At 40.1% G+C, this 16,626-nt stretch overlaps 1 protein-coding gene across 1 annotated transcript; it reads left to right on the plus strand.

The window, feature by feature from the left end:
• Positions 1 to 10,972: 10,972 nt before the first annotated feature.
• LOC310998641 (2-oxoglutarate receptor 1-like) lies at positions 10,973 to 12,136 on the plus strand (the record flags this gene model as incomplete). The annotated part of the gene is made up of 3 exons (XM_083988800.1): positions 10,973 to 11,173; positions 11,316 to 11,503; positions 11,620 to 12,136. The coding sequence occupies 3 exons, from the start codon at positions 10,973 to 10,975 to the stop codon at positions 12,134 to 12,136; spliced, it is 906 nt and encodes a 301-aa protein (XP_083844926.1).
• Between the last annotated feature and the right edge of the window lie 4,490 nt (positions 12,137 to 16,626).

Raw genomic sequence — 16,626 nt, forward strand, 5'->3', positions numbered from 1 at the left:
ATGTTGTTTTATTGTTATGTTTTTTAATCTGCACCAATCGTTTTATTGTTAAGCACCTTGTAACTTTGTTTTGAAAGGTGCTCTACAAATAAAATTATTATTATTATTATTATTATACAGTTAGCATGATGCCAGCTCAAAACAGCTGGGGAATCCTTTTTTTTCAAAATGCTGGGCTTGGGTTAATTTGTGCCAAAGGGCCTGGGTTAAGTTGTGCCAGTGGCAGTGCTGTCTGTGTATAGGAGAAACATGGCAGGCACTGATTTACTTGAAACTTAACATGTGTGATGAGGGACCGCCCCTGAACACACCTGCCAAGTCTGGTTGTGCTCGTAGCCTGGTGGATGAACAAAACATTGCGTTTCTTTGTGCCACAGCCCCCAGCGTGCCCCAGGCCTCTGCGACTGCATGGGGACAAGCGAAGGCCCGATCATCGCCGCTTCTGGCTTTAATTTTGTATTGAATGTCTTGCTTTTAAATAGCATTATCATTTGTGAGATTAAAATGATCTGTTTTACTTCAATTATCAATGGCACAATTTACCCCAGTGTATTCTCTCTAATGGCACAACTTACCCCGCACCGGGGGCAAGTTGTGCCACAAAACATTTTTTTTCAAATGCAAACATATTTCCTTGAAAACACAGTCGATACAAAATGCATTTGTTGAAGGAAGAACTTTTTGTTGCTCTCTATTGATAGTATTTTGTAGTTCAGTGTGTTAAAAGAGACACTTTGCTTCTAAGTGAGACTTTGTTGCCGGTGTTGTGGATAAAAAAAAGAGCTTATTTTGAGACATGTAAGAAGTGTTTTGCTGCATGTTGGTAGGCTAATGTAGACTTCGGAAAGGTAGCTTCAGTATTGATCAATGCTTGTTAGCAATTAGGGTTAGGGTTAGAGGAAAAAAGTAAATTAGGAGGGAAAGAAGCTTCGGTATGACTTTACTCACACACCTGAGGAAACATGATGAGCTTTTGAACAAGCTATTGTGCAGGCCAGGCCGGGGTGTGTTTTTGTCGCTTAGCAACAGACCAGTTTGGGAACTATTTGTACTATTTGTGATGTTACAGCCAAATAAATGACGATGAAATAACAAACAAACAAATAATCTGCTGTTGCTGTGAACTGCCCATGATTTATTCATCTTAGAAGTGTTGCAAAAAAAAGTTAGAATCGAAGTTATGATAGAAAGTCTCAAGTTTATTCAGGAAAACTGGAACGAATTGAAGTTCAAGAAAAAATGTATTTCTATGTTTGTGACTGCATGATAGTGTGTGTGTATGTGTGTGCACACCGTGTGTGTGTGTGTGTGTGTGTGTGTGTGTGTGTGTGTGTGTGTGTGTGTGTGTGTGTGTGTGTGTGTGTGTGTGTGTGTGTGTGTGTGTGTGTGTGTGTGTGTGTGTGTGTGTAAAAGACAAACAGCCTTTTGTGTGTCAGATTATTTTACGTTAATGTTTGTATTTTGTGTGAAAAGAACAAGAAATTTGTGGCTACTGAACTGACAAAAAGGATCTTTTGAGAGCGTTAGAAAAAACTGCTTCTACTACTTCTCTGTGATTAGAGCACTATATGTGAAGTGGACAGAAAAAGTACTTTAAAAAAAAGTCAACAACTGAGGATGAGGTACCTTAACTTCCTTTCACTCAGCAAACATAACAGCTGTACCAATAACACAAAGGAAATGACTGTAGGCTAGGCTATAAATATGACTTATTTCACATTGGTTCTTATAGTCCATGGTTATTTCAATTTAGACAAAAACACTTGAGAAACAACGTTGTGTGTACAAATATACTGTGTGTGTGTGTGTGTGTGTGTGCGTGCGTGCGTGCGTGCGTGCGTGTGTGTCTGTGTGTGTGTGGCAGAGGAGCCAACCCCTCCAATCTGTGAAAACGCCAACTGCACAACAACAGCAACAGAGTCAACAGCCGCAGCAGCAGCAACTGGATGTGTAAGACCTTCATGAGATCCTGTGTCGCCACAGCCATCAGCCTGACACCTCAGCCAAAGGAATCAGATCATGAATTGAACTCAGTTAATTGGTTTTGTCTGTTATTATTAATGATGTTGGTATTACTGAAACTAGTCAGAATATGGAGCTTGTCAGAGTCTCAGAACAACACAGACTAGGAACCTATGAGATTTCTCTTCTCTTCATGTAACCACTGAATCCAAATAGGTCAGTGTTGTGTTATGTAAATCTATTTTCACTTTTTTCAATATTTTGCAGCATTGTTAATATAATATTTTTTAGTTGAGATAAATGTTCATGTAACAGGTATGTTATGTTTGAGTAAAAGTTTTCAGGGTTTTCCTTTTCCATCTTTCTTTTTGGATGAAGTTTAATTGTATTTCTCAAACAATGTGCTGGATGGTCAATGGATTTCTTTTTCTTCTTTTTTAAATGTAAATATGCTAGTTGTTTATTTACAAGATGAAATAAAGAAAGCTGAAATGGACAATCTTAACAGAATCTCTGTTTGATGAGAACGGAGTGGGTGGTTAGAAATTGAAAATAAAACATTAAAAAAACAATTAAAAAACATTGTATTGATTGTTATGTTATGTTAATATTATGAATGTTAAATTAACATGAAACATTTACATGAAGCAGGACCTGGACACAGGTGACACTACTTGGAAAAATCAACAGTCAAACACTTCTCTCATAGTCAGATGTGTTTACATGAACTATCCGAGCAGTAAACTCCGTGAAACAGGTGATGGAAACGCGCACGGCCGTCTACAGGCGGCAGCGCGCATTGATAGTGAGGGAGAGAAAATAGCGCCAAGCGATTGTGAGGTCTGACTTTTTCATGGACAACGATTTTGTGATGCAAATGTATCACTCTTTTGAACGCATATTGTTTTGAGAAGCAAAATGCTTTATTTTCGTGACCTGAGCCAACTAGCTGGACTACATTCGTCACCAAAACCAGGCCGGAACTCCGCTCACAGGATGCAGTCCAGGGAAAGTCACTGTTGATGCACTTCACTGCTGATAGGGATAATATAATAATAATAATATAATAGATAATAATATATACCCTTCAAGTAACTCCTTAAATAAAGACATTATCTATATATCTTTTTTGTCTGACATTTGTTACAAACAAACCCCGTGAAAATAGCTTGACAAGTGAGCAAATTATGATCACTTATTGTGTAGACACATCATGCCTCTATAGACGTAATGCACTGTAGGAGTGAGTAGCCCTGGTCCAAGATGGCCGCCCTGTAGGCACGCTGCTCTATTGGGCAGAAGCAGTCAATGTGGCGTCTATGTACATGTCTATGGATTGAACAGTCTAGCCTGGTGTAACGGGTTGTGCTCCTTGGTGCTGGAGTGGTGCATGGTTAAATTGAGAGTAAATGTGCCAGTGCTAGTATGGCAAATGTTTTTTAACAGCTTATCAGATATAAAAATGTAAGCAAGACCTGTTTTTCCATCTCTTTCTCATAACTTAGTGGTGAGCTTTTGTAGGTCATTAAGATAGGAAGAGATGATGGACCATCTCATGGCTCTAGTGCCATGGATGAGATATAGTTTGGTATTAAGAATTTCACATCTACTACTAGAAAGGTGGACAGAGCCTGCAAGGGGAGATGTGCTAACATCCTATTGGTGTTGTGCATAGATCAAGATTCACACCTCCTAGATGATGGGAGAGCAACAATGGTTTCTCTCTCCTCACACAAATTGCTATCCAGTGACAACCGTTATAATCTAACCAGAGTGAGATTTAAATCTCACTCTGGCCTTGGCATGTTCCTGGGCAAGAATTTGGGGCAGATAACTGTCTCTAGCAGTATATCTAACACATTCTTAGCTTTCAAGTATAAACACAGAGGGTTTAACCTTTAACCACATAAACTACATAGGGAAGTGAAATTCTTCCCTAACACAAAGTTGGCAACACTGAAAGTAAAAACCCTCTAATAGAGTCTGTTTACACGAGAAACTCCAACTAGTATTAGAAGCTCCATCACTCAGTCAGTCAGGGAACTTTCAGACAACAGGGCTGTTCTCAAACAAACCTGAAACAAACTCTTTGAAGATTACAATATTTCTAGCAATACCATTTGAATTAAATAATGTTCCTCTTCCGAAGAGGATGAGGGGAAATAAAGAACCCTGGGTACTTTATTCACCCACATAAGGGTATTCCATAAAGCTGGGGAACGAGCCACAAAGGCTTTGTCATGACCTCATAAAACTACGATTTTCCAAGCAACGCTCAATCATTTCTAAAAGTTTTGATGATTTTGCAGGTGTGGAAGTGACTGCCTATTTTAGGAAAATAAGCAAAACTTTTCCGTAATCCCATTTGTGATGGTGTTGTTGCAGTTTGGGAACTATTTGTGTTGTGATGAAATAAACAAACAAAACGTAATCTGTTGTTGCTGTGACTACCATGGAACATCTAAGGCAAGTTTTTACAGGAATAGTACTGGAATGTCTCTTGTCTCAAGTTTGAACCAAACCTAAAAAAATGTATGTGTGTGTGTGTGTGTGTGTGTGTGTGTGTGTGTGTGTGTGTGTGTGTGTGTGTGTGTGTGTGTGTGTGTGTGTGTGTGTGTGTGTGCGTGCGTGCGTGCGTGCGTGCGTGCGTGCGTGTGTGTGTGTGTGCGCGCGCATGCGTGTATGTGTCTATATAAAAAGAGAAAGTCGGATTCATTCTTGTATTCCTGAAGATACTGGAAGATATTTGCAATGCATCGGTTTTCAGGTTGGTGTAATGTTCTTATCATTATATTACTGTTGTCATTTCTGATTAATTAAGCACAACATCAATAATAACATAGCTGTCCAAGAAATACCTAAATGTTTGCAATGTTTATTTTTTGTTTAGATCATGGAAAGATATTGTTTAGACTTTTCTTTAAGATTAAGTATCTTAAACTTTTCTTCAGACCATGTTTTTAGATTGCCCTACCTATGACTACTGCAACTTTATAAATGTATGCCTTCTCTCTGAGTTCCTGTCTTTATATTTCTTATGCAGATCTAAGTGGGACAGACACGACAGACAAATGGCTGTCAAGACTCAAAAACACACTTGAAAATGTTCCTTTTGTCTCAAACGTCGTGCTCACAGTCATGCTTGTTTATTTGGAACAGATGGTGGAGACTGACTTTTCATGTCCTTGTGAATTTGGACTGAATGTTGCAATTGTGGTTCTATACTTTCTCGTTCCTGCTCTTCTGACCATCATCTTGATGTGTTTCATACTAGAATTCCAGTTCTGTGACAAAAACAAACCTGGCTGTACCTTAAACTGTATGAGGGGCACATTGATATGCTTCATCCCTGCCTTAGTGTGGGTGACCCTGCTGTTTCTTGATGGCCGTTATGTAGCTTGTGCAGCAACAGACTGGTCAGGCAAGTATGTCACTATTGACAAAAATGTCCATAAGAAATGGTGCGAGCCAACAAACAGCACCTTATCAGAGAAGCTGTTGTTCGACACTCAGTGGTGGTTTGGTCTTTCTCAGGTGAGTGAAATTCTGATATATCTAATCTTTCATGGAGTTTGTACAAAAGTGTTGATGACCAACTCAATCCCATATGTATATACAAGCCTGATGAAGCCCACAGGGCGAAACGCGTTGCTGCGGTTTTAACAAATAAATTTATTGAATGTACCCCATTGAGTGCGGTGGAACTTTCTTTTTTCAATCCCATATGTCTTTGTTCTTGTTCTATTCTTCTCTGTGGTATAGATAATTGGACTTAGTGTGGTCCTAGGTGTTACCCTGGGAATCTACATATATAAATGCTGCTGTTCCTGTTCTTCCTGTTGCCAGGCTTCTAAAGAGGTACCTGATATTGATCCAACTCACCATACACAGCAGCTATACAAGTAACACAAAGAAAAATAAAGAAAAAAAGAAAATTATCTTTACGGCAGTGTTAGAAATGTTGAATATCCTAAATGTTTTTTCAGGTTATTTTTTCTTGCACAGCAGATATCTTGATCTTGATTTATTTATCATGGTTTCCAGTCGTCCATATGTATTTCCTTCTCGATCAACAACACATGAGAAAATGTGTGTGCATGCATTTGGCAGGACAGTCCACACAGGCCTCTGGAAACACTACGTGACAAGATACAGGGGGTTACGAAAGCAGCCGGAGAACTAGAAGCAGCAGCTCAATCAGCAGCAACAGCAGCAGCAGAGTCGACAGCAGCAGCAGCAACAGCAAGAGTCGCAGCTGCAGTTGCTGCAGCAATAGCAACAGTAGCAAGGTCTGCAGCAGCAGCAGCACAAGGGCCAGCAGCAGCAGCAGCAGCAGCAGAAGGGCAGCAGCCACAGCCGCAGCCACCGCAGCAGCAGCAGCAGCAGCAGCAGCCACCGCAGCAGCAGCAGCAGCAGCAGCAGCCGCAGCCGCAGCAGCAGCCGCAGCAGCAGCAGCAGCCGCAGCCGCAGCAGCAGCAGCAGCAGCCGCAGCAGCAGCAGCAGCAGCAGCAGCAGCAGCAGCAGCAGCAGCCGCAGCCGCAGCCGCAGCAGCAGCAGCAGCAGAAGGGCCAGTAGCAGCAGTAAAATTTGTCAAAAAGAGTTTTCATGTAATGTTTGTTTTTGCATATGTCTTTTTGGATGCGGTTAATTTCTACTACTCAAACAATGTGCTTCTATATGATCATGTATTGTCTGAATAAAATATGAATTTCGGCGCGCTCCAAAACAAATATAAAAAAAACAAAGAAACTAAAGAGCCCCAGAATATTAAGAATCCAATATGTCTCGTAAAAGTAGAGTGGATTTTGACAATAATTCAACACGTGATTTATGAGCATGTTTGAAAAAGTATCACTATAATATTCTTTTTTGTTGTGTTCAATGCCTTCTTCAATACCTGTTTTTAAAATCCTGTCTTTTACTGCCACCTACAGGCGACACATGTGTTAAACACTTTCATTATTAAGCAGGTTAAGTTACTTTTTTGGATACATATTTTTTTCAACATTGTTTCTCAATAAACTAAGTGACATACTGCTTGTTTACCTTTATTTAATGACAACATCCTGCTTACAACTTATTTCCTGGTCACACAGTTGTGAACCAACACAAACAAATTAATGTCAGCACCTAGAGAAGTCACGCACCTGCATCGTTTTCATAACTATTTGTATAGATAACCATCTCTGTTTTCCTCATCAGCAGAGATCTCATCATGAATAACCTCCTTCATAACGTATCATGCTACATTGCTGAATTACACATTATTAGTCTGTGTGGATTCAGAGGAGAAACAACAGACTCTGATAAAAGAAACTCATCCAGCTTGTGATCCAGCAGCTTTGAAGGGTCAAGTTTTTGTTACATTACTTTCTTCGCTTTATTTATAACTTTTTTAATCAGAGCTGTGAAGTTATTTATACATAGGGGACTGGACTGTTAGCCTGACTCTCGCCAGACCCTTGTAGTTCCGCAAAGCTACGCTGAGCTCCACACAAGGGTCTGGGACTGCTCCATAGGCGATTCATTTCAGAAGGCGGGGCCTTGTAAAAAAATCTTGTATGTGATTGGATAAACCACTTGTCCGTTATCTTGAATGACGTGCTACTTCAGCCACTCACTGCGAGCCGCCATTGTTGTTTGACTCAAACAGTCGCTTCAGCGCTACGTCACACCTCAGAAAGTCCCGCCCGGCGATCCTGATTAGGGTCCGGGCAGCTAAGCTGCCGGGAACCTATTGTATTCCTAGGAATTCTTCTTCTTCTTCTTCTTCTTCTTTCTTCTTCCAAGGAAGTCATACTTCCCATGGGTGAAAACTCACCAAACTTTGCACAAAGGTCCAGTCCCATGCCAGATTCACTCAACTCAAAGGACATGTGCCCCCCCCTCCTAGGGGGGGCACAATAAGCGTTTAAATTTAAAAACTTAAAAAATTCCTACCAAACCAACGGTAGATGCTACAGTGTTGAAACTTCACCACAATGTAGCCTCAATACTGCTGAAACTTTTGTCCACTTAAAGTCATTACAAATTATGAAGTCCATCACTCTGTTTTTTTCAATAACTGTCAAACTTTTAAAATGTATCTCCTCCCACAATTTTTGCTCAATTGTCACCAAACTTGCTACAGAGCATCTCCAGACCGTCCTCCACAAAACTTGTTTCTCGGATTTTTGATTAAGCAACAATTGAGCCTACAGTGCATGAAAACGTTTGACTGTAAACAGTACTGTAAACGTATACCATCAAATTCTTGATAAATACATTTTCAATCTTCCTGAAAAAAATTGAGAATATTCTGGAGTCATGGTTGATGAAGTTTGGCAAATATCAGAATTTTAATTCAAAAACTGAATTTTTGAGAACATTTTGAATTCTGCTCTCATGGGAACAACTGCAGTCAATGTGAGAGTGGAATTTTTAAACATCATATTTTCTCTTATGAAGCAAAACACTTATCATTAAAAACAAATCACCAACATTTCCATGCTGTCAAGATGCAATTTATGTATTATCAGATTTTTGTTTAGATGACTGAATTATTGACATTTTGACCATTTCATCACAACAGCTGCCCGGGCACTGACTCAGCTGAGTGAATAAATGAAGCTACACAGCAGGTCACACTACCAGCTAATTAGCTCAGCGAGTTAGGAGCTGGTTCTTGGTGTCAGAGATTGTGAGTTCGAGACCCAGCAAGGGTGATGATGTCGATGACAGATCTAAATGTCACATGTCCTCAAGCTGTTTTGCTGTCTAAATGCAATTTATGTATTAACAGATTTTTGTTTAGATAACAGAAATCTGCGTTCACAACTGCTGCCCGGACACTGACTCCCTGAGTCTATTTGAGAAGACACACACCATGTCTCACTTCCAGATAATTAGCTCACTGAGTTAAGCGCTGGTTCTTGGTGTCAGAGGTTGTGAGTTCGAGACCCAGCCAGGGTGATGATGATGATGACATATCCAAATGTCCTCAACACGAAACACAAGACAATTGTCCTAATGGTGGCATCACAGCAAGCTTCTAAATTTAAAAATCCAAATAGCTTGGACTGGACCATGTGCGAAGGCTCCTAACATCTTAGACTCATAGTAGATGTTCGACAAATACATATCATTATTTTACCTCAAAAACAGATTTTTCTTTTTCTGCCTACATGACAGTGAATGGCTTACTCAATTTGTGAAGCCACTGTTGAATGCCACTTGTCAATTAGCTCAGTGCGATAGACAACGGTCTTTGGTTCCAGAGGTTGTGGGTTCAATCCTCAACTGATGCAAATTGGACATTATAAGGACAACTCTCTTGTCTTCCTATTCTCCTGTTTGTTGCTCAGAATTGCCTAAATTTGCCCAAAAGTAGCCCGGACCCGACCCATCGCTGCGCAGCAGCTATAATTGGTTCATTATTTTTTGCTCCGGGGAAGAAGTTTGCATTGGCCTCGAGTCCAGACCCTTGTGTGAAGCTGAGCGTAGCGCCTCTGGTGGAGCTTTGCGGAACTACAAGGGTCTGGCGAGAGCCAGGCTACTGGACTGTAGCTGCACAGTCACTTACAGTTGTGAAAATAAGTATTTGATCCCCTCTATAGTCTATAGTTTGTAGTTTTTGGTTAGTTTATTTTAACAATGAGAGACAGAATGTCAACAAAAAAAATCCATAAACAATACCATCATATAAAGGTTATAAATTAATTTACATTTGATTAGGTGAGATAAGGGCAAAAACCAGAAGGCGATCAAATACTTATTTCCCCCACTGTACAGATATGTTTTTCTCTCTCTCTTGTCTTTGGTGAGCTGAGTTTGGTGTAAGATGCTCCATCACACTTACATTTATCCTGTATTATATCTTATATTTTATATTTGTGTGAACAGCATTTAACAGGTTTAGTATTAACATTGAATCATTTTAAGTGGGTATAAAAAAACCTGTTCTTGTCTCACATTGAAGACTATACAGAAGCTGTAGTTAAAAAAAAAACCAAAAACATTTATTTATGTAGCAGCTCTGACAGATGAAAAACAATCAAAAAGTGTTTCGTATAAATGTTCAAATCCTAAAAACTAAATAAAGCAGTGATGTGAATAAAGAACAATAAAATTAAAGGGGGAGATATTGAGTCAGACTGGCCAAAAGCTTAAAGGGATAGTTCAACATTGTGGCAAATTGGCCCATTGTCATAATCCCTATAGTCATAGCAGTAGGTTCGTCACCTTTAATTGTCGGTGTAAACTACTGCTTCTTGGTTTCCCTCATCAAACTCATCAAATACACAATCCCACAACTCCAAAACGCTCCGGTGGACAAGTTGTGACCTGCACATTCACCACGCTATGAGATAATAACAGAACGTTACCAGACAGAGTTGTTTTAGAGGTAAATGCAGAGACTGCTTGCCGAAAAACAAAATGCTCATCAGCGGTTTTGCATGAATTTCCATCTAAAACAACTCTGTCTCGTACTGTAACGTTGTGTTATTATCTCATAGCGTGGTGAATGTGCAGGTTACAACTTGTCCATTTGAGTGTTTTGGAGTTGTTGGATTGTGTATTTGATGAGTTTGATGAGGGAAACCAAGAAATCCCATGAGCCTCCGTAGCGTAGCTCTGAGCAGCTCACGGCTCTGCTCCGCCGTTCTAAAAATAGCTTTCACCGACAATTAAAGGTAACAAACCTACTCCTAAAACTATAGGGATTATGACAATGGGCCAATTTGCCAAAATGTTGAACTATCCCTTTAACTGAATATAAATGTTTCCAGTTGTTTCCTGAAGTCATCACAGGATGGATCACAGACACATGAGGAGAGAGCTCCATAGATTTGGAAGCCATCATGCCTTGAAGGCCACAGATCTCGTTGTAGGTTTGAGGAATGACCTCACAGTTTTACTCAATAGACCCGAGGACCAGATTCACCTCACAGCTTTAGTATTATCAATGAACGATGTGAGGTCTACATTAAAATACATGCGCTTCTCTCTTAACAACAAATTTTATAGGAAGATGGAAGATTTCTACATTAACAACTCCTCAATGGACAAAAGCTACAATAACAGCAATCTGGAGTACGACAATGGAAGAAACATCACCAACAACACCAGCATCATTATAGAAGGTTTCTCCATCAAGGAAGTGGCGATGTGCATCATCATCAGTATCGGCCTCCCACTGACCCTAGTGGCCATCTATGGACTTTACTCTCTGGTGAGGACTCAGTTACTGACTGAGGAAGAGTTTGATGACAAATTCATGAGTGCAATTTTCAGCAGAACAAGATAAAAACATGTCATCAGCTCACAACATGTTTCTAGCCACTGTGTTTACTCTTCTCAATGTTTTCCTGCAGGTCAGAAACGGTCAAGTGGCTCCGATCTACATCATCAACCTTCTCATTTCTGACCTCATTCAACTCTGCTCCATGATCGTGTTTGTGACAAAACCTGAGAATTTGATCATCGATGAAATCGCTGGATTTACATACGATTTTGGTGTGATGACCAGCATTGGCTTCATGGTGTGTGTTTCCCTGGAAAGGTAGCTACAGTATCAGTCTAGTCAGTGTGTGTGTGTAACTTTCCCCTGTCTGAACATTTTATTTCATCATAATTCAGATGCTCCACGAAGACGATGTGTGTGTCTGTATATTACAGGTATTCGGTCATCGCCTGGCCGCTGTGGTACCGCTTCAGACAAAACATCAAGACCTCTGTTGTGGTTTGTGTTGTGGTCTGGACTGTTATTCTTTTCTTTCGGGTCTCACTCATTTTCTGGATTGATTATGAGCTCTCAGGGGTCATCCTCGCTGCATCCCTCCTCCTTCCCTTCCCTCTGTTCATATTCTTCCTGTTTGGGACCATTAAAGCTCTGTCTTCAGTCACCAGTGTCCCTCCTGATGAAAAACGCAGAATTGTGGCCATTTTGGTTTTGGTGCTACTTATTTACACACTGTTGTTCCTGCCCACCATCATTAGGTTCCTTGCAGAAAAAGCAAGGAGTCATGATTCCTTCAGGATTGTTTCTCAAGCTATTGTGAGGCTCAGTCCTTTTGCAGACTTGTTTCTGTATGTTTTCAGTAGGAAAGGAGCTGTAGACAAGTTTTTGGCCTTTGTGTGTCGTTGCAGGGTGAACAGTGACAGTGACAATGACATCAGCAGAACAACAGCATAAATGATGACACAATTATAAACAGTTGCTCCAGTTAGAAACAAGGACATAGAAAATAGAAGAGGAAATGTAGGCAAATGGAGACAAGACAGACATTGTCATATTCTGACTTTGATTTCCAACCAGACGTTTAATTGTGGCTTCGTCTGTTGTGCTGCACTGTGAGAGCTTCAGGAAATGTACATAAAAAGTTCATATTGTAATTTTCTGTCCTTTCAATACCTGCGATGATTGGCAGTTTGATCACTGTGCTATTACAACCATATCTCTCTCATACTTCAACATTTATTTATGTCTGTTTGCAGCATTTTTAATCTTCTCCTGCTTATAAATAATGCCCAACTGGCGTTTTTCAATAGTTTTAAGGTGTTGTTTGTAATTTATTGCTCTTGCCTTCCAGCTAGAAGAGATTGAGAAAGATAAAATTATTGTTTTTATTTAAATCATTTTATCCACCTTCTGTATGGTATGAGTTACATTTTGAAAACTTTATTTGTTTCTTTTTTTTTTCTTTCTGTAAGTTGATAGTAGTTTTGGTGAAAGTCGTTGATTGATTGTGTCTTGTTTAGCCTGCATAGAGAACGTGTTGCTAACATGGAAAAATACAACAGTTGACTTGTGGGAAGCTACAGCGTTGTCCATGTGTTCTTCTTCTCTTCCTTCCTGTTACCAGGGCCTAACAAAGACTGAGAGAAGCAGTTTATAACAAGTTTATGTGATAGATTGATTTTATTCAGAAGCTTATCAATCATTCATTAAAATTCAACATGCGACAAGAACAGTCATAGCACAAAAAGAGAAGTCATGATTAAGTGGGTGTCTGGCTCAAGAGGTATGCAGATCGTTTACTAACCAGAGGTGGTTTGATTCCCTGCCCCTCCTATACAAGTGCACGTCCATTACTGTTACTATAAATAATTGAGTCCTGTTAAAATGTTTAATTTAAATGAAAGATGTTAAAATCATTAAAATGGAGTTGAAAACATTATGAAGTTAAAAAATGACCAACCTGACAAAAGAATTGATCTATGATCTAATTGTTGAGCCTGTTCTGAAGGATGGTGCTTGTGATTGATTAGTCATGTCTGCAAATACCAGCAGGGGGAGCTCTTGCTGCTGTGCTCAAAGATTGTATATTCTTAGTGAAATGAGGTATTGTGTCCAGTATTTTATTAATGTCTCAACTTTTGAAAGTTCAACATTTATAGTTTATAGCAAGAATGTCACTCTTAGCAATTAATTCCCTAGAAAACTTTGTCTGTATTCATTAGTGGTGAAGATTAGATAAAGCAAGACATGTAACTCAATAGTCACTGAAAACAAAACGCTTCTCTCCCCCCCCCCCCCCCCCCCCCTTCCCTTCCCTCTGTTCATATTCTTCCTGTCTAGGACCATTAAAGCTCTGTCTGCAGCCATCAGTGTCCCTCTTGATGAAAAACGACGAATTGTGGCCATTTTGGTTTTAGTTCTACTTAATTACGCAGTGTTGTTCCTGCCCAGCATCATTAGGTATCTTGCAGAAGAGATTAGTGATACCTTCTTGTTTGTCTCTGACCTTTTGCTAAAGCTCAGTCCTCTTGCAGACTTGTTTCTGTATGTTTTCAGTAGGAAAGGGGTTGCAGACAAGTTTTTGGCCTGTGTGTGTCATTGCAGGATGAATAGTAACAGTGATATCAGCATGAATGATATCAATTTATAGGCAGAGAATGAAGGAGAAAAAGAAAAATTGAAGAAAAAAGGTATAGAGACATATCAGATACTGTTGTCCTCTGAGATGATTTACAACATCGTGTCTCACTACATATTCACTGTAACACAAAGGTTTTTTCTGTCTTTTTGTCAATTAAAGGTTCATCATTATTATATTACCAAGTAATCTCTTTTATAGATATAGACAAAATCTGCAGCACGATCACTTTTACTTATGAAGAGTTTCCAACTGTAGATTTGTTGTAAGTTTTTTTAACATTAAAAAAACTCAGCCAGTAAATTGGACACCCAGCTGCCAAGAAGCCTTTGAATACCTTAAAGCAAAGATGGTGAGCTCCCCAATTCTGGCGTATGCAGATTTTAAACTACCTTTTAAACTATACACTGATGCCAGTTTGAAGGCCTGGGTGCTGTGTTGTCTCAGGTACAGGGGGACAAAGAAAGCGTTATAGCATACGCAAGTCGAGCCTTAAGCCCGAATGAGCGCAATGATAAAAAATATAGCTCATTCAAACTTGAACTCCTCGCGTTAAAGTGGGCTAACTGAGAAATTCAAAGATTACCTTTGGGGGACGCAGTTGACAGTCTTTACTGATAATAGTCCATTGGTTCACTTAGACTCTGCAAACCTAGGTGCCACCGAACAAAGGTGGGTGGCACAGCTTGCTAACTTTTAATTTGTGATTAAATACCGCCCAGGGAAAGACAACAGAAATGCTGACGCTTTGTCTCGGAGACCCCGGACGCTCCCAAGAAGTGCGATGGCAGTTCAGGCTAGTGGAGAAGCCTGAATGGATAGCAAGCCAGCGAGAAGACCCCACCCTGCGGTTGGTTATTACCATGCTACAACAAGGTAATCGACCACAACATACTGGGAGATCAACCAGGGCTTTATGGCAGCCCTATGTAACATGTTGGCCACAGTTAACAGTCAAAGATGATCTTCTTTTGAGACTTTGTGATGAGGCTGATTCAATCGAACAGCTGGAACAGATTGTTGTCCCCCCAGGATGGAGGAGAATGGTGTGGAAAAAGTATCACGAGGCAGCTGGCCATATGGCGGGAGCAAAAACATTTGAGTTGGGGGGAGTGTCACAAAGTGACTCTGGAGATTTTATTATTATTTGCATGTGCTTAAAATTGCAGTGCTCTTGTTTTGGATGTGTGCTGTGTCTCTTTTCCCCTTTCTCCGAGTCTCTCTAACAGAGGTGTGGACTTGGACTTGAGACTTGAGACTTGACTTGGACTCGAGTCCCGATTTTGATGACTTAAGACTTGCTTGATCAAATCAAAAAAAGACTTGGACTCGCTTGGGACTTGATGCCAAAGACTTGATACTCTACTTGGACTTGAGAGCAAAGACTTGAGACTCTACTTGGACTTGAGAGCAAAGACTTGAGACTCTACTTGGACTTAACCCTCTTGACTTGAATTCAAGTCAAGTCACAAGCAGCAAGCACAAATATTAAAATATTTTAAAAAGTGTCACATCAATGTTATGCTGTAGCAGCCAGCCAGAGACGTTCTATGGAACCCACTCCTTATCAGTCTTGGCTGTGTAGGCTATAATTAATGCCAACACACTAAAGCCTACCACACACATAAAGATAATCTGGCTGGTTTTGCCCCGATTTTCCCCCTTCGGACCAAAGACAAAAATCGCCCGATTATCTTGGCTCTTAAGAGTATTTTATGAGATTCTCCTGTGGTGTGTGGTGTGTTAAGATTTAAATTCTCCCAACGATCGGCTCATAAAATGGTCGGCGGCGACAATCGTAAATATTGAACATGTCCAGTACGATTGTTGGTCGCAATAATCGTGACCGTTTGGATCAAAAGTCGGCTTGTGTGGGGGGGAAGCCGACAATCTCGAGTCACCGGCTCTGCGGAATGTGACGTGAAATTGAATGTAACCAATAAAGAAGCAGCTGACTGCAGCACACATAGCATAACAAAGCAGTGTGGCTAACGGCTCCATGGCATGGATCTATATAATACATTCATGCACCATGGCTACCATCAACAGAGTAGCCTATGTCAGATCACGTTTGATCACACAAGATTTCTGGTGTGTTACTGTACGTCAATTTTAAATAGCTTTATTGGCATGAGAAGGCAGTGCTTATATTGACAAAGCATATCACAATAGAATATTAATAAAAATAAATAGATGAATAAGTGGCAGAACATAAACAATAAAATATAAACAATTGAGGCGTGGTCATGATCTTTACTTATCATTAATTATAATCGATTTGTTTGGGACTCGAAACAAAAATCTTAGGACTTGGTTGGGACTTGAAAAAAAATCTTAGGACTTGGTTGGGACTCGAAACAAAAATCTTAGGACTTGGACTTGACTTGGGACTTGAGAGCAAAGACTTGAGACTCTACTTGGACTTGCAACAAAGGGACTTTCTCCCACCTCTGCTCTCTAAGGACCTCCCCGAATGAGCATACACACCCGCAGCTGGTTGGCAATCAGGACAGAAAGGAAGAGACAAAAAGCAGGAACAGGTTCACTGATGGCGCTTCGGACAGACGCCGAACCAACAGTGAGCAGAACAGTTTAATAAACGTTTAGCCGACAGCAACATTACCTGCTCACCTTTTCTCGTCTCGACCTACTTCCGTTTTACTTCGACTTTTTTCTCATAAAATTATGACTTTATTCTCATAAATTACGACTTTATTCTCATAAATTACGACTTTATTCTCGTAATATTATGACTTTATTCTCGTAAATTACGACTTTATTCTCGTAATATTATGACTTTATTCTC

This window comes from Trachurus trachurus, assembly GCF_905171665.1.
Source record: "Trachurus trachurus genome assembly, chromosome: 15".
NCBI classification, from domain to species: Eukaryota; Metazoa; Chordata; class Actinopteri; order Carangiformes; family Carangidae; genus Trachurus; species Trachurus trachurus.